Genomic DNA, 27,296 nt, shown 5'->3' with positions numbered 1-27,296 from the left:
GTGGCATTCTAGCAATCGAAATGGCAACCGTATTTATGACGAAGAAGAAAATTAAATCTAAAAAATCTTCTAAAAAATGAGCAAAATCTGACAGGTTAGTATTAATCTATGGCTTACAATAAATCATCTAGACTTTTTTGTGTTCCAGCATACTATATATTAAACTTTTTGTAAGCTTTAATTTTCTATACATTATTCAGTAAAAGATTGGACTAAACAAAGCTTAGGCCTAATTATGACACAGTCTTAGTTATAGTCTAGCTTAGAAATTTATTTTTGGCTATCTGAGAAATTGCTTAGTCAATTTTCCTATTACCTGAACAATTGTTTTGGGTCATGAAAAATATTGTTAATAGATGCATTTCGACTTTTTGAACATCTTTTCTCTCTTGCAAAACTACCACAAACTCACTGTTATGGAGTTATTATATACTTGCACATTAGGAAGGGGTGGGGGGGGGGTAAAGCATAGCATATTTTGGTAAAATTCTAGTCCATTGACTTCTTGCTATCTTTGAAAGTTGTTGGGCTAGTGAATTAAAACTTTCAGGGATGTGTCTACAGGCTAAAATATGTCCCAGGAAGTTATTTTGAAGTCCCTAACTATACCCCTTCCCCCCTCCTCTATATAATGCAGCTTTTTGTGCAATACAGCTTATATTTTGGTCAAATTTGATCCTATATTACTATTAAAAGTATAAATCCTTGCTTAGCTTAGAAAAATTCAATTTTTCACTGTTTTAAGCTACTATATTCTATAATTTGTTCACCAGCATTGAAAAACAATTATTACCTTTTATTGTATAGTTCAAGATGGAATGTAGGCATTTAAACAAACCCCATGTTTGAAATGTCTTATCTTTAAATGGCTTTACACAGGGGTAATAGACATAAGACATTGAACTTTAAGGGATTTCTCACTCAAAATTATGATTATTTGCTACAATTGGGTATAGCTTATGTTACATGTGTGTCAATAACATCTATTTTGTAAATCATAACAGCATAGAGAAAGTCAATTTCTTCAAGAAGGCCCAATAATGATTCTTGGAAACCTGAAGAGAGGCAAAACAGAAATTTAGTGGGAAAAAAGCACAAGTCCTAAGTACATGATTGACATAACTGTAACAGATATGCTCTCTTTGGGGGAGTTTGTGGGGCAGGTAGTTCAAAAAATTAGAAAGATGTATTTGTAACTTACAAACAGGCAATCAGATCTTAATGAAGTTTGATATTTAGAAGAATCTTGTGCTTCAGAGCTCTTATTTTAAATCCTGACCAGATCCAGTGACATTGAGGGGAGTTTGATGGGGAAACCAGAAATCTTGGAAGACATGAAAATTGAGGTATCTTTATCTTGCAAATGGGTGTTTAGATCTTAATGAAACTTGATATATAGAAAGATCTTATATCTGAGATGCTTATACAGAAATTACTCCATATATGAAAGGGGTTTTTCCTCTTCAATGCCCCACTTTTTATGCTAAAGTTTGACTCTTTCTGCTAACTTTACTTTTTAAAACAGTAAAATATTTTAGCTTAAAGAGCAGGTTGTTGAGGAGGAAAAAAACCCTTTCATATGGAAAATCCTTCAATTGCTCCAAGTTGTAATTTAAGGTAAGGTATACAGAGTAATTTCTGTTCAGTTTAAGTTTTAATGTTGCTCCTTACTTTCAGTTAAAAAAAACTTGTTTTTTATTTAATTTATACCATAGTTTTATATATATATATATTTAAAATTAGCAAAATAAACCAAAATTAAGCCCTTAATAAACATTAATTACAACATAACTATCCAGAAAAGAAGTTTTACAAAGGAAATTAGAGAACCATATTGAACTTAAGACAAGCATCAATACATTCCTATAATATTTAAAGCTCAATGTTTTGTGAGAAACTAGGAAAGGAAAAGATATAATTAATGAGAAAAATCAAATAGTTGAGAAACTGAGAATTTTGTCAACCAGTAGCAAAGCATGAAGACAAAAATCAAGCAAATATTTCAACAAGGACCTCTGAATAATGGAAGTGTTTTCAAACAAAATGAAGTGGTGAGGGTTATTGTGCATGTGTTGGGCCAAGGCAGAATCAAAATTCTTGGGTCTTTGGTGTAAACTATGACTTTGTTGATTGAATATTTGTGTTTCAACAACCCCTTCTCCCAATTGTTGGCGTTTTACCAATATAGAAGATTTGGAAATGTTACACACCCTTAAAATTTGAGAACTGGTATCTTTCATAGGGTGGTATCCAGGAAATTTTCATGGGGGAAGAGGTATTAAAGATTTTTTGAGGAATGTTTATAAAAAAAAAACTATGAAATGCATGAAAGACTTGTTTATATTCTTTTTGTTATGTTTTTATGAGTTGGAGAAAGATTTTGGACTTCCTACCCTTTAGCCCTCCTGGATAGGGCTTGTTTTTTCCTAGCCTATTTGAATTTAAAGGGAAAAGATTGTATTAATTTTCTCACAATCTCCCACATATTTACATTCTCATTCAAACAAATGGTCTTCTCAATATTTGAACTCCACTTTAATTACTCTTTTGAATACCAAATGACACATGGAAAGGTAATTACAAGTGACATAACAATTCCCCTGGAAACCAGAACAGCTTTTCAGGATCTGAAAGGAGCTTTTGATGAAGGTATAAGGTAATTTAGCATTCTTATTTTTAATCGTCACCTGGAACAGATGGAATTCCATTCAAAGCATGGAAGTAGTGTAGGGTGAGTACCACTCCAATTTTGAGTTTAATATTTTTGGAATTGTTGTGTAAACCTAATTGACCTGTAGATTGGTCTAGATCTATTTTAGTTCTATTTTATAAAAAAGGTGATAGGGCATTGTACAGTAGTTATAGAGGAACTAATTTAGGTTGCAGAGTAAGTAAGCTTTTTAGCAAGAAATTGTGTTCTAGGTTAGACAAATGGTTAGATTCACAAAGTAATATGATAGATATTCAGGCAGGGCTCAGGAAGGTTTATATTTCAATAGATTTCAATTGCTATTTATATTGCAAGTGTTGTTTGAAAAATATACCAGAGGCATGACAAATAGGCTATTTGTAGCTTTCCGGGATCTGAAAGGAGCTTTTGATGAAGTTGTAAGGTATTTTAGCATTCTTATTTTTAATATATTTGTGAAAAATTTAAAAAAATTTAACGTTACTTCTTTGTTTTCACTTGAATAATCCGTTTTTATGGCACTTGATATTAACCAAGTGACTTATAGCAATTGCAAATTCTGTTGTTTTGTCAATTGCAAATTCTGTTGTTTTGTCAATTGCACTCAATAATGACTCTCAAAAACCTGAAGAGAGGCAAAACAGAAATATGAGACCAGTGGTGTCAATTACAGGAGGGACAAGGGAACCACCCCATACTCCCCCTCTAGATTTTTTTATATTTTCATTGAAAATGCCTTTATTTGTGTTTTCTTTGAAAAAGAACAACAAATCCCCCCCTGCTATATTTTCAAAATGCATTTTACACCTCCTAAATTTTGTGATTTGACACTGTCTTAGACAGGATCTCTCAATTCAACAAACACAAAGAAGACTTATGAACAACTTACAGATTTGTTAGCAATCTTTAATGATTTTTCCATCATTATAAATTTTTCACAAATATATTAAAAATAAGAATGCTAAATTACATTATAACTTCATCAAAAGCTCTTTTCAGATCCCAGAAAGCTGTTCCAGCTTCCAGGGGAATTGTTATGTCACTCGTAATTACCTTTCCATGTGTCATCTGGTATTCAAAAGAGTAATTAATGTGGAGTTCAAATATTGATGTGTCTACAGGCTAAAGCATGTCCTGGGAAGGTATTTTGAAGTACCTACCTCTACTCCTTCTCTGTCTAGAGGGTCCCGAAATTTGCCCACATGACAGGTATATAGCTATTGAAATTTTGACAGCACAGCATTTTACCTTAATTTTCAGTTATCATTTTTTTCTCTGACTTCAGTTCTGAAAATGCAATTCTTGTTATTTGAGTAGAATTTTAAGCCATATCAATGTTTTTTTCAAAGTTTAGGAAATGTATTTGCACATCTTTAAAACCTTATAAATTGGGATTGAGGAAAGTTGTGAAGCTGAAAACAATTTTGTTGTACTTAATTTAAGTAGAAGATCTATTTTGCAAGGTTTCACTTATATAACACAAATTTTAAAGGTCAGAGCAAGAAAGAGTAGAGGTATGTATTTCAAAATTCCTTCCTGAGACATATTTTGGCCTGTAAACCCATCCCTGAAAGTTTCATTTTCTCAACCTAACCCTTTTCCAAGATAGCCAAAAGTAGCTAAAGTAGAATTTTGCCAAATTTTGTTTTTTCAAAGTATCAGTAGGCAAATTTCTAAGACTTAGAAATCAGAATATTGTTAATATAGAAGCTTAGCAATATCTTCCCAGAGTATGATTTTAACCCTGGATGCATTACTGAAAGTTTCATTTTTCCTAACCTAACCCCCTTTCCAAGATAGCAAAAAGTAGCTAATCTAGAATTTTACCAAATTCAGAATGGAAAAAAGAAGTGGTTAAATTCTCCATTTAAAGTTCTTGATTCTGGGCTACTTGATTCCTATAATAATAATAATCATATACCACATGCCTTGTAATAATAACCAATTCACTTTCCTAATAACAATTACTTTTTCTCAGAAGGGAATACAGTAAAATTCTGAAAACAACTTTTAAAAATTATACAATACATATGTATGAATCACTCCTACAAGAACTTAACTCTATTTTACCCCTTCTCTTCCCCTAGTATGGAAATATATGGCTCTTATTATGGTATCAGTGAATAATTGGGCTGTTATGAAAGAAACTTCTGAAAACGGGCTCAAAAAATCCTAAAATACTTATACCATTCCTAAATGCCCTTCACTTTATTGCCCCACCCTCAACCTAATATGCAAATACATAGGTCAAATTATGAATTTCCCATGTATTTTGTCACACATCACTCTTTAGTTTCATATTAATAGGCCCACTTGTAAATAGAATCAATATTGACAAAACTAAGAAGCAGAAAATGCATAAGAAATGTATAATCTGGGCTATACATTTGCACTTTAGGGGCAGGTGGTAAAGTGAATTGGTTTTTGTGAGTGACATAGTGTAAGTAAGTAATCTAGGGTTTTTACAAGTTTATTTTCTTTTTTATCATTGATACCTAAATTATATATTTTTCATGTGTTCTCCATGTGTAACTCTTTTCTTCAAATAGATTTAATGGCCCATATATAGTTCAATAGATATATAAAACCTTAAGGAAAATACTGAAACAATGAAACTTACTTTTAGGATGACTTTATTAGTCAGTTTGCATTGTTTCCTTCCATTATTATACACCTTTTGAAATAATTTCAAAACTATTTTGGTAAATTGCACACTCAGTGACACATGAAGATAAATTGAACACTGAGAAGATAACCAGTTTAATATAAGGGTCTATAATGTAAGACTAGATTGGTGTAATTGAAAAATACATTACTAGGGCTGTATATAGAGCCATCAGGAAGAGGGAGGGATCATTTGTGAGTGATTTCATCAGTATGTTTTGAAAGAGCATAAAAAAGGAATCAGTTTGTGTGACCTCCTTGTCCCTGTGTCAGTTATGAAATATTATACATATTTACTATGTTGTTTAGAAACCCCACCACATCCAGTAATCTATATTTTATAATCATTTTTAAGTAATAAATTTATCCAATAATTCTACTGAAAGCTCTTAGACAGAGTTGTCTTCATGGGTCAAAAATGAAGCAAATGCATTTTAACTAAAAGACTTGATGCTCCTCAGAATGATAAACAACAAAAAATATATTGTTTTGGCCATATCTGGGTCAATCAAGGAGGGTACAGTGTATTGTCTGAAGAGCAACCATGATATTTGGATGGTTTCTAGGTCTCTTTCCTTCTATTCCAATTCCTCCTAGACATTTTCCACCCAGAAAATCCCTCAAAAGACAGTTCCCCAGGAAACCCTCCTCCCCCCTATAATATTTATATTATAGAAAGAAATGTTGGACGAGGTTTTAAGAAAGGTTGGGCAGGTTTTTTTTTGTAAATCAGTCCATTAAATCATGGAACATGTTACCTGACTATGTTGTTTCAAGAATAAATGTTACAGCTTTGGTTGGAGTCTCTTTTTAGGAAAGGCAATATGTAGAACCATAATATTTATGGCATTTGTAAAAGCTGCTTTACTAAGTGCCCCTAAGAAGTGTGTCATGATTTTGTCTCTTTGTGCATTCTGTTGTTTTTGCTTATCTCTATAATGTGCTCAGCCTATGGAATTTATTTCTTATTGTGGTACCAGTATGTGGATTGTATAACTAACGAGATAGATGAAGTTAAGGCAGTCATGGCCCTAAAGCCTGAACTGGATATATTTGCCTTTACTGAAGTAAAGCCTAAGTGGACATCAACTCCTCTGACAGAGATGCAAATACATCTACCTGGTTTCAAACTTCTTACAATTTTTGCAAAACAGGAAAGTAGAGGAGTTGCCATTTATGCAAAAGTATCCCTTCAAGCAGTCTGCACTTTTGATATAAATGGTGAGTATGAACCATGGGTAGAAGATGTATGGGTAACAATTAACCTGCATGATAGCCAACTTGTAATAGGATTTCTGTACAGGAGCCTTAGTGCCACCTGCCAATTGAAATCAATAAAAGCACTAACCAGCTCTGTTGACCAGATTATGAGGATCAATAATGAAAATGTAATCATAACATGATACTTTAATATGTCCCAGGTGCAATTGCCATAGGGTTATGCTTTAGATTAAGAAGCTGGTCTTATTAACCCATTCCTTACATGCCTACAAAATAACTTGTTGTACCAGGCAGTTAATTTTCCAACTATTTATAACCATGGGCAAATCTAACTGTTTTTTTACCTTGTATTAGTAAGAGACTCAGGAGCCTGAACTGTCATTTGGAGCAAATGGTCATATTGCTATTGCTTGGCAGCTTTGGTTGTTTTCTAAGAAAATCAGTATGTAAGACATGTGTATACAAACTACAACCAAGTTAGGCAAGAATCATCAAAAGAAGATTGTTCATTCATTGAGAGTACAGATCCTCCTGAATCATGGAGTAAAGTGAAAGAGATTCTTTTATTATCTTGTGACAAACATGCTACAACTATGTGACAAGAGCTCTTCCGTTTCTTACCCATGATATTAAACAAGTGATCAAGAAAAAGAAAAAGCAGTGGAAGAAATATAAAGATATGCCAACACAGGAAAATTATGATAAGTTTCAGCAACTCTATAATAAGGCTCAACAGCTTTCAAGAAAACACACGAGTCTGAAGAAGTAATTGCAGATTATTCCAAATCAAATTCCAAGAAATTTTGGAGTTATGCTTTCTTGCAAAAACCCAGAAGATAGTTAGTAACTGAGCTTTCTGTTGATGGAATATCTATTACCAGCCCTAAAGACATAGCTGAGGCACTATTGAAATTCATAAAAGTTGTAAAACAAGTGTCTCACCTGTCCTGATGCACCTCATCAATCTTTCTCTGATCTTGGAGTCTTCCCAGAAGCACGACAGATTGCATGACTGGTTTCTCGTCATAAAGGAGGGAAAAAAGATGGCCCATCGAATCAAAGACCTATTTCTATTCTTCCATTTTTCTGTTATATGAGAAAGTGGCAGATGCCCAGCTGAGCTTTTATATTGAAAAGAATAAAATTCTAATGGAAAACCAATTTGGGTTCAGAAAAGGGTTATCTACAGATATGGCAGTTCTGAAATTGGTTGATTGGATTAATGATGCATTTGAAGCTGATCTCATAACTGGAGCCGTGTTTTTGAATATGAAAAAAGCGTTTGATATGGTAGACCACTCAGAGCTTATTCAAGCTCTTGACTTGAATGGGGTGAAGGGTTCAAGCCTGGAGTGGTTTTCATTTATCTGCACAATTGGTAACATATAGTTCAGATCAGAACGGATCATTTTTATCTTCAAAAAGGAATAAAAGAGTGCAGGGTCCCACAAGGGCCAATTCTGGGACCCCTCCTTTTCATCATTTTCACTGATTGAATTTTCACTGAATTTCTAACTTTTTCTCAGTAAAAATTGTTAATCCTAAACTTTTCTAAAACTTGTTTCATGATATTTTCTAGATTTTGGTCAAGTGCTGGAAATTATCAAATCATGGTTTGAGCAAATGTGATAAAAAGAGTAGCAGCAACAAAGTATTTGGGGGTTTTAATGGAGGAAAACCTGTCGTAGAAAAACTATTCAAGTGCAATAGCTGAAAAATTAAGCAGAGGCCTTGGAGGGATGCAAAGAATTAAAAATCTTAATTTTCCAACTAGGTATAACCATGGGCAAACCCAACAGTTTTTGACCTTGTATTTGTAGGAGGCTCAGAAGCCTGAACTGTCATTTGGAGCCAGTGATCATATTGCAATTGCTTGGCAGCTTAGATTGCTCACAATAAATATTCATGCTATATTTAGAATGATACAATTCTTTTCTTCCTCGAAATAATCATATTAAATTTTAAGTACTTTTCTTTTAGCCTACTTAGCTAAATAGAAGCTTAACACACCAATGGATGTGCCTCTTTTTAAATTTGCTAATTGCTTCCCTAACAAATTTTATCTTGAGCCCTTAAAGTGACATTGTCTATCGTATTAGAAAATGGTACAAGAAATTCTAAACCTATATCTATCCACTCTATTTATTCTGATTATAGTTTTCAGTTGCACGACCCTTTTCTTCAATATTATGTCACAGCAAACATTAATCAATCAGCAAAATGAAAAAAGTCGTGCAATTCTTAAAAGTACTGTTAAAATTTGTAGTGAGATGTATATTTATCTGTCTTGGGGGGGGGGGGGTAAAGAAGTAATTCGCTTTTATTTTTGAGATAATTAATATCTACGATTGTTTTAGTTTCCAGAATTTTCATTACATATTCTCTACTCAAAAATAATAAAGAACAAGGGACCACTTTAAGGGTCCTTTTCAGGCCTTTAATAAAATTAGCAAAGGACATTAGTATATTTTGGAACAGTATAAAACAATGCTTAGTGGCGTGTTCCTACCCCACCTAGCTCAGTCAAAATTCAAAATTTACAAATGAGGAAGTATTCATGATTATCTTAAGGTAGTTTTTCATAATTTCCCATGAATGCCCAGACTAGGATAGGCTGGGTGGGGTCTCTGTTCTGTCATAAGCTCCTTTCTCTGTTTGTATCCCCAAAAGAGAAATCCTGTTTGCATAGTGGTGTCAGGGTGGACCTTTACCAAGTTTGCCTAACCAGAACCATGACTGCAGACAGCACTGCAGGGCAGTGGTATCGCTTGGGGAATGGGTAAGGGGGGCAGTTGCCTCCAATAATTTGGAGAAGAAATATTATGTAGAAGATGCCCCTTGACTCTCTGGATGTGGGCCCCTCTTGCCCCTCCCCCCAATAAAAATGCTGGAGCCACGCCCCTACTGCAGGGTGCCCTTGAGGATGAGAAACCTCTTCCTTGCTAAGTTCTCTATTATGGGCTGCCTCCCCATAGTAGTATAATATTTGTTGGCATGGACATATAATGAGTCGAGGAGAATAGACTGGATTGTGCAGGGTTTTAACTCTTGTTGAGAGAAGAACATCAACAAGTTTGGAAAACCATGTTGTGACCAAGATGGGCCTGGGATTGAACAAAACCTCTGTTTATACTGGAGGTCCCTGGAACTTCTTGTTGACTGGTTCTGAGCCAGTTTAAGGTCTTCCTGTAGACTTGAGAATATGTATTAGTCCCTTTCCTGCACTGGTTCAGGACCCATGAACAGAACCCAAAAAGCTTTTTATTCTAATTAAGTAGATTTTTGTATTTAATTTCTGATAGTTTTTTCAAATAATAATGGGAAGTTCATATCCCCTCTTCATGGAAAACTCCTCCACTAATAGTTCCTTCATGGAAAGCTCTTTCTGCATAAAATTTTCCCAAACAATTCCATCCTCGCTGAAAATTCCCCTGGGAAATTTTGTGCAGACAGTCCCGCCTGAAAAATTCTCCTGAGTCTACTTTCATTTGAAAAAAGACTTTTTATTTCAATCCTGATTTTTTTTTTCAATGCATTTAAAAAATCTTCTCCTCCATAGAAATTTCTCCCAAAAATTTCCCCTCCCCAGTAGAAAGTTTTTCCTGTATAAGATTCCCCCATGGATAATTTTTCCTGTGGAAAACCCCCAGACAGTTTGAACCCCTCAGAAAATTTCCTCTTGAGCATCTCCAAATGTAAAATTGAGCTCCCAAAGAGAAAGTAAGACAAATAAAAATGAATTTTGGCTATGGGTTGGGGGTATATCATCCCCAGAGGAATAGTTATTGGACTTTTTAACCATGCGGAACAAAAAGGCTATCTCAAAGTTTTGTTCAAAGGACTTAGGGGATGAAGGGGGTATGGGAGGGGGACTAGATACCTTTCTAGTACCCTTGAGGATACTTTCTTTGTCTGTACTCATCTCAAACATGTTTTTCCAGTTGTGGATCCTGGTATTTTCAGAGAAGAGTCAGTTAAAATTGAATCTATCCAAAAAAAGAACCCATATGAATGATTTTCAAAGAAAGCAAAGTCCCATACTCCCCCCTTCTGAAAACAAAACTGTGTTACAAGGCATGTTTTGCTTCAATTTGAAAAAAAAAATGCAGCAACAAACCCTTACACAGAGCAATTTTTTCTGGAAAGACAGTCCCTGCTCAAATCTCTATTCAGGACATTTCCCAGCCAGTTTCTACCGTAACTCCTGTTTACTGCTGTACCTCTAGATGTGAAAAAAACTTTGTTCCCTAAAATCTGGAAACATAAACAAAACATCCTGCTAGTTTCCCTCTTCACATCAATTGGTACAGGCGTTGCCCATCTTATGTATTTTTTCCATAGTTTTTTTGTTTGTTTTTTTCAATTCCCCTTTTAATATTTTGTGTATTTATAATTTGTTGTTTGTGTTGTTGAGTTTAATGCTTAATGAATAGATTTTCATTCCGATAATTTAATTTTTGTCATTCTTTTGCCAGTTTTTTAGTTTTTTTGTGCTTTTTGTGTGTGTCATTTTTTATTTCTTGGCCCAGAAGTCCAAATTTGGCTCCTTGGGGCTTGAAACAAATTTATTATCTATCTTATAATGAAATTCATGGAATGAAAAAAAATTCTGTCAGACAAATCAAGGGATTTGGAAACTATGTTAGGGCTATGAAATTGGCCTCAGTTAGCTCAGTAAGGAAACTAGCCTCAGAGAAGCAGAACTTTGTTGGTTTACAATTTCTTTATAGCCTTAGTCAACACGTCATAAACAATAAAACGAGGCAGCAGAAGCTGGATTTGAAATGCTAGTGCTTGATGATTCAGAAGTCTTATGGTGAGTTCATGGCACAGCTGCTCTAGATAGGGGAAAAGACAAAGTCTTTGTAAAAGAGAAAAGTGCCTGAAGTGGGCAGTGACTGCTGATGGGGGCTTCTTAATGATGGGCTTGTGCAGCATTTTCAGCTGTTTTAATTCCTTTTTTGCAAAAAGAAGGAAAGATTGAATCTGTCAAATTATTTCAATCCCAATTTGTATTGATCAATGTGTTTCAATGTGGCGAGTACATTATTTTTTTTTTGTAGAGAAAAGAATTCAAAAGCAGAATTGGACTGACATTCTCCACAAGAATCAAAGAAAAAATAAAGTTGAACTTGGTCATGGGTCTTACCAAGAAGTTGCTTTCACTGTTAGATCTGGATTGGACTAGTTGTTGGTAAAACTCTCCAGTGCTCAACTTCTATTAGGAGATAGATCAAGGAAACTGATCCGAACATTATGCCTTTTGACCCACTGAGTTTTGCAAAAGTGGAACAGCCTTTTTTTGCATGGCAGAACAGATGTCAGCACAGATACTAGTGACTTAGTTTGTTTGGGGAAGAGTATTAAAACAACAATTTCTTGCAAATACTCATCTAACAGTGGAATTACGTCTAATTTGGAGGGTTTCACCAGGCAAGATTTAAATATTGTGAAGCCTGTGTAAATGGTGAGGGGATGCCTTGCTTATGATTTTTTATTGAGCACCCATGTACAAACCAGCCACTTCGTTATATCCATCAAAGCCAATTCAAATAACTTGTTCACGCCCATCCAAACTGTACTGATAGTCTAATAATTTGCTTTGTTTGTCTTACCCCATTCTGACGATTTGCAGTTTGAAGAACTTCTATCCAATTCTTATTATAGAAATGACTTGTAAAAAAAAGCTGTTCTTTTGAAGGTTTGATCACTCGTGTCACTGGCTAATATTGTAAAAAAAAAAAAACTTCAGTGTTTTTCACTACATTTAAAATTGAGTCTTCAATAACGTTGCTGAGACCCGTGCTTGCAGTTTTTAGCTGTTGAGTCGCAGTGCTCCTGCATTTTTATGTTTCTGCAATCTCACGCCATCATTCTAAACCCCTTAGTACTCCTTCATTTTCAGTACTTTCTGTAAATAGGTCATTTTTTTGTAATGACCATGCAGGGTTAGTTCATTAAAACCACAAAAATATACAGCTTGGATGATAAGCTTTAGCATCTGTTGGTTCTTAGTTCTTTTCTTGGCGTTTTGGAAGTTCAGCTGCTGGTCAATTGGAATGCAAATTCCTTCTTGTACTATTGGAAAAAAAATTGGATTTTGTGATACAGATATATCACACTGTCTTTCATCATTATGCTTGAAGTCAGCAAGAGCATATTGATGTAAGTGTGCAGCTTTGAAACTAGGGCTGAAGGATACAAGTCTTTACCATTCTTGGATTCAGTAATTGAGCAACAATATTTAGGGAATATGCCTTCTTTTGAAGGATTGAACACTTTTGTTGCCACTCATTTTGGATACGGTGAAGTTTTGCCACTATACCGTCTAAATACTGCTTGACTATTTCGTGACGTTCATAGCCCTGTCCTCGCGCCCAAACCAGCTCAGTGACCCAGCCTGGCAACACTGCACATCGATCGAAATATAGACAACTGTGAACAATGATAACAAAGGCACGCCAGAAACCAGCTTGTCGAACCATTGTTGCAACACTGTGCAGTGAACCAAAAATTTAAGCACGCACCTTTAGGATAGAAATACACCCTCTCTGTGGGAATAAATAAAAAAAACCTAAAACGTTCAACACAAACTGAGCAGAATGTACACTAAAAACACTGCCTTTGCCTCATGCTAAATTAGTATACAAATATAAATTCAGGCACTAGCACTGTGCAGGGTAACAATAACGAAAATTGAAGGTTTTATCATAAATGTTTAGATGATCTAGAAAATTTTAAGCTCATCTTTACCATAACTCCAAACTAATACGACATTGCCCATGAAACGTCTCCAAAACAAATGGTAAGAAAATATGAATTTAAGTTCCAATTTTTAACATGTTTGACGTGAATATTTGCAAGTAAACATGATAGAGAGGCTTCCATAGGAAGACCCCTTATTTGTTGGTAATAAGAATCGAAACCACAAAATGCATGGAGTATTTGTTACACAATTTAACCCAATGCATAAGAACATGAACTACTGGTTCTTCCATTAGCTGATAATTGTTTTCAATTTTATGTTATTATAAGTGTTCTAGTTCTGCAACATCTGTTTTTTTTTTTTTACAGGGGAATGATGCCAAAGCTGGTTAGGCCTAATATTGAATTTTCTGAAATATTGATGCTTTTCAGTTTTTTTATGAGGTTTAATGAATATTGTAGAAGTGAAGCAGAAGTTAGAATACAGTAAATAAACATTTTCCAGTTTTGCACTTTTGTGCAAGCTACAATAGGTCTTAGGGGGTGCCTTTTTTATGAAGTTTGGGTAAGTCATAGAACTTCGGGCAAAAAACACTGCAAGGGAAAATATATTGTATAATTATGGAGTGATCCTGTCATTTTGACTGAGAATATTCAATTCTTTTATAGCCATTTGAGTAAACTTTTGTTATCTTTCTTTTGATTAAAATATTAATTTTGTTATGATAATGTATTATTCAGGGGCGTAGCTACAGTATTTTTATAGGAGGGGTAAGAGGGGGTGTTTATTAAGTAGGTGCTATTGAAGCTGTAGCGATGAAAAGTAACCATTAAGCAAACACGCTTCTGGGTGAATTTAAAAACATTACGCAATGCATTATAAACAATAAACACACATTAAGCAATCATATATAAGTGCTGGTGCTTGGCTTTTATTTCAATTGTCAGCAATGAGCTGCTGCAGACGACAGTAGTATAGCGTAAACAAGCTTTGGGGTTGGGCGGAGGTGAATGTGGCAGAAACTTGAATTAAATGAAAGTTGGCGGGGATGCCAAAAGGAAGGGAAAATTGACTCCTAGAAATTGAAAATTTCCTTCCCCTTTGTATCTTTGTTTAAAAACTGAATTCTGTAAAAATTAAACACAAGTTTTTCTTGTGTAGATCAGGGTATGGGGGTATACATTTCTGGAGGTGATTACACTGATTATCGTTTTTTTGTCTTTAATTCTCTTCACGAGCAAAGCTCGGTCTCCTAGTCATTCATGATAAAACTGATAACAGTAAAAGAAGAGAATGGATTGGTACCGCTTATACACCCACACAAAATGTCTAAATTGTGAGAAAGATATACGTATTTTGTTTAAATTTACTTAATTCTATTCTCAGCAGACATTTCGTACATCCCGCTGATGTAGAGACAAATGTCCCACAAGTAGCGCTGGTTTTGTGTGAAATGTGGCTGATTTCGGTCATAATTCTTAGCACAGTTATGTCAGTTTTTATGGCTCTTGGTATTTACCAAGTGAAATATAGCGATTGCAATTTCTGTTGGTGCGTCGGTCTCGGTTTTGTTACTTTGGGCACTTCCAGATAAGCTAGGACGATGAAATTTTTCAGACGTATCAGGGACTAGACCAGATTAAATTAGAAATAGTCATTTCCCCGTTTCGACCATCTGGGGGGTGTGGGGGGGACGGTTAATTTTGAAAAATTAGAAAAAATGAGGTATTTTTAACTTACGAACGGATGATCAGATCTTAACGAAATTTGATATTTGGAAGGATATCGTGTCTCAGAGCTTTCTGACCAGATCTGGTGACATTGTGGGGAGTTGAAGGGGGAAATCTGAAATCTTGGAAAACGCTTAAAGTGAAGAGATCGGGATGAAACCTGGTGGGAAAATTAACACAAGTCCTAGATACGTGATTGACATAACCAAAATGGATCTGCTCTCTTTGGGGGAGATGGGGTGGGGGGATTCGGAAAAATTAGAAAAAATGAGGTATTTTTAACTTACTAACGAGTAATTAGATCTTAATGAAATTTGATATTTAGAAGGCCCTCGTAACTCAGACCTCTTATTTTAAATCCTGACCAGATCCAGTGGGGTTGAAAAACGCTTAGAGTGGAGAGATCGGGATGAAACCTGATGGGTCCTAGATACGTAATTGACATAATCGGACCGGATTCGTTCTCTTTGGGGGAGTTGAGGGGAGGACCTAATTCGGTAATCCGGAAAAATTAGAAAAAATGAGGTATCATTAATTTATGAACGGGTGATCAAATCTTAATGAAATTTAATATTTAGAAGGACGTATTGTCTCAGAGCTCTTATTTTATATCCCGACCGGATCCGGTAACATTGGGGGGTGTTTGAGGGGGAAACCGGAAATCTTGGAAAACGATTAGAGTGTAGAGATCGGGATAAAACTTGGTGGGAAGAATAAGCACATGTCCTAGATACTTGATTGACATAACCGGATCGGATCCGCTGTCTTTGGGGAAGTTGGGGTATTTGCTAGTTTAGGCACTTCTAGATAAGCTAGGACGATGAAAGTTGGCAAGTGTATCAGGGACCAGACTAGATTAACTTAGAAATAGTCTCTTCCCCGATTCTACCATCTGGGGGGGGGGGGGTGAGTGAAAAAGATAGTTGAGAAGAATTTTATTGCCGATAAAACAAATGATTGTTCTTCTCAAGTATGGATTGTGGTCTAGGGGTATAATTCTCGCTTAGGGTGCGAGAGGTTTCAGGTTTTAATCGCGGATCACCCCAATTTTTACATGAAGAAGATCCGGAACTTGATACGTTATCAATATAGCGATCGCTGAAAGTTGGCAGGCGTATCAGGGACCCAATCAGATTGACTTAGAAATAGTCGCTTCCCCAATTTTACCATCTGGGGGGGGGGGGGTTGGAAGGACGGTTAATTTGGAAAAATTCGAAAAAATGAGATATTTTTAACTTACGAACAGGTTATCGGATCTTAATGAAATTTGATATTTAGAAGGACCTCGTGTCTCAGAGCTCTTATTTTAAATCCCGACCAGATCCGGTGACATTGGGGGGAGTCGGAGAAGGAAACTTGAAATCTTGGAAAACGCTTAGAGTGGAGAGGTCGTAATCAAACTTGGTGGGAAGAAGTTCTTGGCTCTTCTGACCTCGTCACAAGTGCCATATGAGCTGTTGGCTCTTGTTTTAGAGCTGGTTAAATTAAATATTTGGAAAAGTGAAAACAGAAAGAAGACAGTGTGGTATTTTACATAGAGGCATTTCTATATTTATGGTTTAGTATGTGAATCCGAGTCATAAGGAATAAAATGTTATCGGCGATTATTAGGCATTTCAATGGCAAATAAGAGAATAGGAGTTTCAATTAAATACTGGCAATAGAATTTCAAACAATCAAATGATTCTTAGAGTGGATTCGCCTCTACCAAATTCCATGACCAAACTACAAACTATTTGACCTGTCTAGTCATAACACGAATATCATTATAGAAAGCAATAAGTCTTTTTTTTCAATAATTTCTTTTTCAATCAGGAAAATATGTTCACTGCATATATTCCTCCATACTCTTCAATGATTCCATTTCTGTTCTATTTGCATATTTAGAGGGTGTGTTCATTTTCAATTTTGAAAGTTTTAAAGCAAGAGAATTTAATCTTAAACTGAGAGATTTTAGGAAATAAAAGCACCTCAACTATCAGGGGGGGGGGAATAACCTGAGCAAATGTGGCGAAACAGGCTCACATTTTTATTTGATGATAAGGTTTCAATGGCAGTATATTTGGAAAAATATTAGTCACAAACATATTATTAAGCGTAAGGGAATCCCATTTTTTTCGTTCTCCTTATGTTAAAAACGAGCATGGATTAATTTAAAAAAAAATAACTACTCAAAGTAACGAGAAAATTTGACACTTAAAACGAGCTTTTAAATAATTTTAACGCTAGTTAATAAATTATGCTTTTTTTAAATTATTGGAGGCCCAACTGCCCCTCCCCCCCAACGAGACACTGGTTTTATTCAGGACTGCCGATGAGTTGCTAATCATGGGCTCAATGACTATTAAATAGTAAATCATTTTTTCAACTGAAATTAAGAAGCAACATTAAAACTTAAAACAAAGAGAAATTAGTCCGTATCTAAGGGGGGCTGCCCCTTCCTCAACCCTTGCTCTTTACCCTAAAGTCTTAAATAATCATCATCAAGCAGTTTGTTGTAATTAACTGTAAGTAAGGAATGACCCGGCTCAATAATAACCAAAATTCTAAAAAACGGAATTTTGACACCAATAGATAGATCAAAAGAGTCGGCTTTTATGCTGAGTTGTTTTATTTTTGTTTTTTTATGGGCGATCGTATCGATCCAGTGGTCCTAGAATATCGTGAGAGGGTTCACTCGAACGGAAATTGAAAGTTCTAGTGCCCTTTTTAAGTGACCAAAAAGATTGGAGGGCAACCTGGCCCCGTCCTCTGCCTCTTTTCCCAAAGTCGTCCGATCAATTTTTGAGATAGCCATTTTGCTCATCATAGTTGAAAGGCCCAATAACTGTGCCTTTGGATATGGCACGACTCCCCCCCCCCTAGTCCCAGTTGAAATGTCTAAGTCGTAAAAGTTGCCCTTTTTTACACTTAGTATTTGTTATTGTGAAGTATGTATGCATTTTGAATAAGGAAGCTGCTAAGTCTTGTTTAGGCTTGGAAGGTATTAATAATAGAATACTAATTGCTCATTTTATGACTAAAAAGTTTAGGGTATCAGTTATAGTAGTATATGCCCCCATTGAACCAACTGATGGAGATACTAGTGACTCAGATGAATTTTACTTACAGTTACAGGAGCAAATAGACAGGGAACCAGGTAGAAATATGGTGTTTTTGCTAGGAGATTTTAATGCCCAGGCTGGTAGGAATAGGGATAGATGGTATCCTAGCCTAGGTAAATTTGGTGTAGGAAAAGAAAACAGTAATGGCTATAGGCTTTTGCAATTTTGTAGGTATAACAACCTAGTTATAACCAATACGGTGTTTGGTCAACAGAAGACTAGCAGGATCAATACAAGATACTAGGGTGTATAGGAGTGCCGTTATTGATGTTAAAAGTAAAGATCACCATCTAGTAGTGTTTAAGGTTAATTTAAAGCTGAAATTTCGGAAGGATAACTCCCTCCCGGAAAACTATGATGTTGGTAGACTTCGGGATGAAAATTTGAGAAAAAAATTCCAGGAACAGTTGAGTACTAAGCTTGATAGTTCAAAATTTGACAATGTGGAAGATGGATGGAATAATTTCAGAAAAACAATTTGTGAAGTTGCTGATGGTGTCCTAGGGAAGAGTGCCAAGACTGCAACTAGGAATATTAGTGAAAAAGCTTTAGGTTTAATAGAGAGTAGAAGGGGTTTGTATAAGAATTATCTGAGTGATAGGTCGTATGAAAACAAAAGGAATGTAAAGAAAGTGGAGAAAGCATTAAAATACGAACTAAGGAGATGTGAAGTGGAGGCGATGGATAAAATTGCTGAGGATCTGGAAGATGCGGCGAGACGGCATAATAGTAAAATATTATACTGACATGTTAATAAATTGAAAGGGAGTAGCCAATCCAGACTAGTCCCAGTTAAAGATAGAAATGGGGCCACAATTAGTGATAAGGAAAAAGTTAAAGAAAGATGGGTGGAACATTTTGAGAATGTGCTAAACCGAGATACAGTTCCAGGAAAAGATATAGATGAAAATGAAAAAGTTTGTGATACCTTGGATGTGAAGGAAGATTTGTTTAGTGAGGAAGAATTAGCGACAGTACTAAAAGGATTAAAAATAATAAGGCCCCAGGTGCTAATAGTATGATTAATGAGTTTCTTAAATATGGTGGCTCTGAGGTTAGGAATAAGCTACTGAAGATTATAAACATGATTTTTGAAAAAGGGCAAGTACCCAATAATTTTAGGAAAACCTTAATTAAACCACTGTATAAGAAAGGTGACAAGAGTGAGTGTCGTAATTATCGAGGCATTAGTCTGGTCTCTGTAGGTAGCAAATTACTGAGTAATATGATACTTTTTAGACTGAGACATGCTGTAGACAAAGTTTTAAGGGAAGAACAATGCGGTTTTAGAAAAAGTAGAGGATATGTCGACCATGTTTTCACTCTTAGGTTAATAATTGAGAAGTCCCTTCGTTGTCAAATACCTTTGGTCCTCGGTTTTATCGATTGAGGAAGCTTTCGATTCTTTTGATAGAACAGCGTTAACAAAGGTCTTGTCGTTATATGGTATACCTGAAAAATAGTGATTTGCGCTATGTACGAGAATAATACTGCTGCCGTTAAGGTAGGAAATGAGGTTAGCAAATGGTTTTGTATTAAATCAGGAGTTAAGCAGGGTTGTGTTCTATCCCCCTTTATATGGATCATTTTGATGGACTTCGTCTTAAGGAGCACAGGAAAGGCAATTGGAGACCATGGAATCAAATGGGGAGGAAGAACGCTCCTTGACTTAGATTATGCTGATGATTTAAGCATATTAGATGAAAGTGTGAGCAAAATGAACGAATTTTTAGAGGTTTTACGAGTTCAGGGTACTAAAATAGGCTTGAAAATTAATGTTAAGAAGACTAATTCACTAAGGCTAGGAATAAGTGAAGATGAACAGGTGACATTAGGTAACGAAAAGATTGATCAGGTTGGGAGCTTCAGTTACCTTGGTAGTATTATTAGTAAAGATGGTGGGAGCAGTGAAGATGTTAAAAGTAGAATAGCTAAGGCCCAGGGTGTTTTTTCACAGTTAAAAAAAGTTTGGAAGAATAGAAAGATAAGTCTACAAACCAAGATTAGAATATTGGAAGCTACAGTGATGACAGTGGTTCAATATGGCTCTGAAGCATGGGCACTCCGAAAAGCAGATGAAAATTTACTAGATGTTTTCCAGAGAAATTGCCTACGGATTGTTCTGGGAACCCGGCTGACTGACCGTATTTCAAACAGTAGGTTGTACGAAAAGTGTGGTTTAATCCCGCTTTCTGGGGCTATAGTGAAAGAAAGGTTGAGATGGCTAGGCCACGTTCTACGGATGAAGGATGACAGATTACCGAAGATTGTCCTTTTTGGCCAACCGTCTGGGGCTACACAGAAAGCAGGTCGTCCTTGTCTGGGTTGGGAGGATGTCATAAATAAAGATTTAAAGGAAATGGGAACTTCCTGGGAGGGTGTAAAGAGGGAGGCTTTAAATAGATTAGGTTGGAGGAGGAGCGTGCGTAGCTGTGTTGGCCTCAGGCGGCTTGGTGCTGCAGTGAGTTATTAGTAGTATTAGTAGTAGTATACATTTTCGGGTGGGTGGAGGGTAAATATTTGCTTGGGGTTTTTCTACGGGGGAAATTCCTGGGGGGTGAACTTTTCAGGGGAAATTATACACTTGGGAACTTGTCAGAATTCCTATTCATATTATTTTTAAATGTCTTGCTTTTTTCCGTCTCAATTTGACGCGTGGAATTATTAAGGGTAAATGTCCGGGGTAAATTTTTACCGGGACTGAATTGTCTCGAGGATATTTCCACGGGGAGGGGGATTTCTCTGTGGAGGTGGGGTCACAGTTCCAGGTATCACTTAAAAATGATCAGAAATTAAAGCAAAAAAAAACAAGTTTTCTTAACTGAAAGTAAGGAGCAACATTAAAACTTAAAAACAATAGAAATTGTTAGCTCTATGAAGGGGATTGCCCGCTCCTCAGCATCATACTCTTTGCGCTAAAGTTTGAATTTTGTCCCAATTCTTTAAGAACGACTCCTGAAACACAAGGGTCGTTTAATTAGAACAATAGGAAGCTTTTTAAAAGTACTAAAAAACTTTAGCGCAAAGAGCGAGGTGTCGAGGAGGGGGCAATCCTCTTCATACACGTAATAATTTCTGTTCGTTTTATGGTTTAATCTTGCTCCTAACTTTTCGTTTCCCAAATCATGGCAAGAAATCCTTTCCTTACAGGAAAGGATTTCCTTTCTTTACAGGATTCCTTTCTTTACAGGAAAATGTAAACTTTTTCCTGGAAAATTACCTAAAAAAGTTTCCTCCCCACGGAAAACTTTCCCTATATACCCTCCCACCAAATTTCTGTAAATTTCGCAATAAAAAATTATATGTTAATATTGGGCAAGTTTCATAACTTAAAGCCCTTAACCCTGTGACTAAGGATGGTCAGGTCATCTTCAAAGGGATAGTTATTGGGCCTTTCAACTATGCTGAATCAAATAGCTGTTCCAAAATTTTTATCGGACGTCTTTGAGGAAAAGGGGGCGTGGAAGGGAGGCTATTTGCTCTCGAATCTCTTTTGTCACTTAAAATGGACACTAGAACTTCAGAACTTTTCAAATGAGTCCTTCCCCGATATTTATGACAATTGTTTGATCTTTTATTTTGTTCAAAAAGCCATTTATTTGGCTGAGTGACAATCTTTCCAGAATATTTTCAAGTTATTCAAAAAGTTGCTGAGATGCTAAGTTTAGAATTATTTTGTGCACTATTTAGTTATAATTTGGAAATGAAATTAGGTAGTATTCAACTTATTCTTGGGGTCAACTTATACGTGAAATTCACGTTGAATTTCCATGCTGAAGCCCAAAGATTTTATTCTTTTCTTGGGCGGGGGGGGGGGGGTTGCAAATAAGTATCGGTATCAGTCGGCTGGCACATTATGAGTATGAAGCTTCAAGATATATTGGCTATTTATTTTGATTTAAATTTCGCCCAGCTCATCAAGTTTCTTTACTGTGAACCATTCAAGTTGTGCCTGTGCATTAGCACTGATTGTTGCTGAAAGGTTATTGAAAATTAAATTTATTTAAAAGTTTTGTGCCTTCTGTATTTGACAACTTAATAGAAAAAAAAGTTCTTAAATAAACCTTCTTCTTTAATGATGTAGCTCTGAAATGTATTTTCTTCTTTTAGGTTCGAATCTATGACAATGGCATCGATTCTTAGGACGACAAATGACAGTCCATCACCAAGAGACTCTTCTGTTGCAAACGGTGTATTCTTTATGCAAAATGGTTGCGGATCAGTAGGAGACTATGATTTAAAAGTCTTAGAATCTGTAAAGAAATTCGTTGAAACTCGGTCAAAAAATGAAAAGGAGCTTGTAACAACTTTGACGTCTATTGTGAAAAATAATTTGAACAGGCTTAGCAAAAATGGTGATTCTACAAATAAAGTCAGGACATTTATTGACGATGCAGAAAGTCTTATAGCTATAGTGAGAAATTCATTTGAGTTAATTGAATCAACTATTCTTGATAAGATAAATCAGCTGATAGTGTCTGTTCGTGATAATAAAAAAGCAATAAATGACGAGTGCAATAGAATAATGTCTCATTCATACCTCCTTCAGTCGGCTCTTCAAAAAGTAAAAAATGAGTACTTGAAAGCTGTTGAAAACTATAATCAAAATCATGCCAAATATCAAGAAGTTTTATCAAAAGGTAAAGGGTCTAAACGCATTGATGATGCTAGAGACAAACTGCAGAAAGCAGCAAAAAAGTTGCATATCATTCACAATGACTATGTTTTGCTGGTATGCGAGGGTAATGCATTTAAAGAATGCGTAATTGCTTTAGCAGACAGTAAATTTCTTGATATACTTCAGCCCACTGGTGAGGAACTGCTGAACCAATGGCGCCAGATAGTAAGGGATCTTGGTTATAACCTAGAGTCAAAAAGTAAGGAACTTAGCTTCAGAAACTCAATGTCAAATCTGTTTGAATCTCAAAGCCTATGGGACCTGAAGCGAAATGAAATACTCAAATCTTTAGATTTTTCTTTTGATTCCTCTGTTTTTGAAAACTTGGATTTAAGCTTTCCCAGTGATAAGTTAATTATGAATGATCTAACTGCCCAACTTCTAAAAAACAAGATGGAAGAAGCCATTAATAAAGTATCTTCAATACGTAGTCAACTAAAAGAAAAAGAAGACTCTTTAAGCTTGTATAAAGGTGATGAATCTAATCTGACTATGAAATCTCGGAAGGTTGTAGACTCTTTGCGACGCGAAATTGGAGAATTAATGTGCACTGAGAAAATGTGTCAGAGTCAAGTAGAGTTGATAACAACTTGTTTAGCAGAGTTTGAATGTCGAGAAGCTCCTGTAGTACCCCAGATCTCTCCCCCAGTAAAGACTTTGCAAGAAGAAGAATGGTTTCATGGCGTACTTCCAAGGGAAGAGGTTGTGCGTCTTCTGTGCAATGATGGCGATTTTCTTGTGCGAGAAACAATGAGAAATGAGGAAAGACAAATCGTCCTTTCTGTTAGCTGGGGAGGTCATAAACACTTTATTGTGCAAACTACGTCTGAAGGCTTATTTCGCTTTGAAGGCCCTGCTTTTCCTACAATTCAAGAGTTGATAATCCACCAGTACCAATCTGGTAATCCGGTAACAACCAAATCAGGTGCTATACTTAAACGACCTGTTTATAGAGAACGTTGGGAACTAAATAACGACGACGTTGAACTTTTAGAAAAAATCGGAAAAGGCAATTTTGGTGATGTGTTTAAAGCTCGATTAAAATCCTCTAATAGAGATGTAGCCGTAAAGACTTGCAGAGTAACATTGCCTGATGAACAGAAAAAGAAATTTCTTCAGGAAGGTAGGATACTAAAAGAATATGATCACCCTAATATAGTTAAATTTATAGGGATTTGTGTCCAAAAGCAGCCTATTATGATTGTTATGGAGTTGGTTTCAGGAGGATCATTGTTAAATTTTTTGAGACTACGAGCGTCTGAGCTAACAGTACCTCTCTTGGTAGGTATGTGTCGAGATACCGCTGCAGGAATGGAATATCTTGAAAATAAAAACTGTATTCATCGTGATTTAGCTGCAAGAAACTGCCTTATTGATTTGAATAAAAGTGTTAAAATATCTGATTTCGGAATGTCAAGAGAAGAAAAAGAATATATTGTCTCTGATGGTATGAAACAAATTCCCATCAAGTGGACGGCCCCAGAGGCACTCAATTATGGAAAGTATACCTCGCAATGTGATGTTTGGAGCTACGGAGTTCTTTGTTGGGAAATATTCTCAAAAGGTGGTGTGCCATACAGTGGTCTCTCCAATGCAAAAGCAAGAGAGCTCATTGATGCTGGGTATAGAATGCCCCCTCCTGAAGCAACTCCTCATGAGATTCACCGTTTAATGGAAAAATGTTGGTGCTATGAGGCTGAAGGAAGGCCTCATTTTAACGAAATTTTAACAATTGTTACTTCAATTTATGAAAAGCTCACTAAAGACTGATATTTAATCTTCTTATGTGATATGCATGCTCGTATTCGTCCATTCACCCGGTTGTGTTTGTTTTCTTTGATTTTCCTGTTGTTATACGCCACTTGTCTCGACATTGTTATGATTTTTCTTGTATCTGTTTTTTGACATTTACTATTGTCAAGATCTTAATTTGCGGTGTGAAATCTAACATAAAAATAATTAAAAGTCATCCTTTCTTCTCTATGTTCATAAACACTGAAAGACGAAACTTAAATGAATCATCACTTTCTGAGTTCTTGTTGGTTGCCTAAATAATCAATCCGTAGTTGCTTAAACTACCAATCTCTGGATCGGCTAAATATGATGCATTGGAACTTTGTCTTGGGTATATTTGATTAAACTGAAATTTCAAATCTATAGCAATGCATTTTTTAGGGGAAGGGGGGTCGCAGGTTTTTTTATGGGGATGGATGGAGACAATCTGGAAAGGTTGCCTTTACCTGATCCTTGAAATTCCTGGTTCTCTGTATTTCTTCCCCTGTGTGGAAGTAAGTTTTTTTTACGAAGTAATGAAAAAAAATTAAAGAGGCACAAATTTAACAGGCGGAATCTTTGCTTCTCTCTGCCCTATTCTTCTCTAGTTGTCTTTGCTCTTTAAAAGCAATTATTTAGTGTTTTGACCAACAGGAAGCTAATTTTACTTCCGAATTATCCTAATTATCATAGCAAAATAATTAAATTTTAGCATTACTTACTAACTTTTTTTGTTAGTTGTAGAGAGATTAGTTGATTGGCAGTACGAAAATACTAAATTGCTGTGGTAGACTAAAAAGTACTAATAACTTAAGTTTTGACACAATAGTTTATTATGGACTCTATAACCTTGACCCATTTATAAAAAACCCACAATAGTTTGTGACTATCTTAACTTCTTTCTTTTTATATTAATCAGAACATTACAAAGATAACTTACCGTAGTAAATTTATTAATCCTGTTATGTGTGTTTTCTAATTTTTTTGGAAATCGGTTTTGCTAAGAATCTAGTGAGGTTAGATGTGGCTATTAAAGTTACCAAAAGTTTAAGGGTAGTTGTTGCTGCAGAATTACTAAAAAAAAAAATAAAGTTGAAATGCTTGCCTGCTTCATGAAATGGTTTTAGGAAGTTACTAATGCGACAAATGTGTGAAAACTTATGGTTTCAATTCGATACCTTGTTAAGACATGGTTCTTCTCTTCCCAAATATGATTGTTTTTGGAATTCACGTTGTTCTTTTCATCAAAAACGAGACATTCGAAAACGAAAATCAGCGTTAGCTGTTTGGTCACATTAGCAGCTCTGTTTGGTACACAGTTCTGTTTCTAAAAATATCAATGTACAACTATTTTTGGTTTTACATGAAAAAAAATAGTTCACGATTTATTAACAAAGAAGATAATTAAAACGTGCCAGAAAGTATATTGTTTCCAGCTAGAACTTACTTGTTCAAAAGTGTGTTGTTATCTACACGTTTAATTTTCAAGTAATTTACTTTGAACTGAGTTTTTTGTGTTCTTTTTTCTGCCTAGATCACCAAGTTTTGCCTTCTTTGTGCCTTTACTCTTAGCTTCGACCTTATCTGGTAATCATATACTTTTATTTTACGATTTGGCCTCTTTTTTACAATATTTGGCGATAAAAATATCGCAAGTAGCGATGGTATCAAAATTTTAAATAATATCTTCAAAATTGGACTTTTCTTCTAAATGCAGTATGAATCCAAACTGTAACTTGGAATCTTTTTTAAATTTGAAAACTATAAGGATGTAAAATAACTGAATTATATTAGATTCATTTAATCAAACTACTAACCTTAACTTAATTTAATAACTAATTTTAGTCTGTCAACGTCATTTAGATTTGGATTCAATCAGTTTGTCATGAAAGAAGAAACAAGTGCAATTAGAAAACAAGTCAAATAATTTACATAAAAAAAAGTGTTCGTTTACATATAACTAATTACAGTTTAAATTGTTGGGTAAACTAAATCCTTTATTTTTATTCATTTTGATCTTAAACTGTTTAAGATATACAAATATGTAAAAAAAAAATATGTCACTCTATTATGATGTTTTTCGTTAAAAAAAATGACCATAATAATGTAGAGTGAAGGCTTTTGCACTGCTCCTTGACAACTCACGTGATTCAAAGTTTTAATTCTTCTTTTTGAATGCTCCATAGTTCAGCTAATAAACATATATCACCTCAATTTTTTCTTCTATCCTTAACATTCGTGATTACAAATAAAGCGGGATAGGATAATTTGGCTCGTAGGATAATTTCACTCTCAGGAAAGTGTTGACTTTCCTACAGGAGTAAAACTGAATAGATCATTCAGAAGAGCGGAAAAATTCTGCAGCATTGTAAAAAAAAGCGTTTTTTTTTTTCTTACAGGATATGATAATTTTGTTCACAAGTCAGGTTGTGCAGCCTGATATCCAATTTTCCAGACTTGATAATTTTTAATAGTGTCTCTTCATGTTTTTTTATCCTTCTTGTCAAATAAGCTGTTTTTCTGTTTATTGCGCCCTCATATTTTCCTCTTTATTTGCTTGGGTTTTGGGAAAATTGGGTGGGAATCTGTGATATTAACAATGTGCCACTTTTTTACGCCGTTTTTATTGCCCTTTTTCAAGAGTATTATTTTTAACTAACCGTTGAGATTTACTCATGTTGTTATTAGTTTAATTTTGGGCCGGTTTGCAATAAAATTGTTACTGTGGTTG

At 35.3% G+C, this 27,296-nt stretch overlaps 1 protein-coding gene across 4 annotated transcripts; it reads left to right on the top strand.

Moving 5' to 3' along the window:
* Window positions 1-27,296, top strand: LOC136039362 (tyrosine-protein kinase Fer-like). Of its 4 annotated transcripts, none has more exons than XM_065723027.1 (2): window positions 1-94; window positions 22,225-27,296. In XM_065723027.1, the coding sequence occupies exon 2, from the start codon at window positions 22,235-22,237 to the stop codon at window positions 24,560-24,562; it is 2,328 nt and encodes a 775-aa protein (XP_065579099.1). In that variant the 5' UTR covers window positions 1-94; window positions 22,225-22,234; the 3' UTR covers window positions 24,563-27,296. The 4 variants fall into 4 exon arrangements, 3 of the variants coding, with proteins under 3 accessions (XP_065579099.1, XP_065579100.1, XP_065579101.1); XR_010620427.1 differs by lacking the exon at window positions 22,225-27,296 and adding an exon at window positions 11,638-14,453 and having other exon boundaries at window positions 22-94; XM_065723028.1 differs by lacking the exon at window positions 1-94 and adding an exon at window positions 124-170.

Source organism: Artemia franciscana, chromosome 19, assembly GCF_032884065.1.
Source record: "Artemia franciscana chromosome 19, ASM3288406v1, whole genome shotgun sequence".
Taxonomy (NCBI): domain Eukaryota; kingdom Metazoa; phylum Arthropoda; class Branchiopoda; order Anostraca; family Artemiidae; genus Artemia; species Artemia franciscana.
This window is presented reverse-complemented; position numbering and strand designations above follow the sequence as displayed.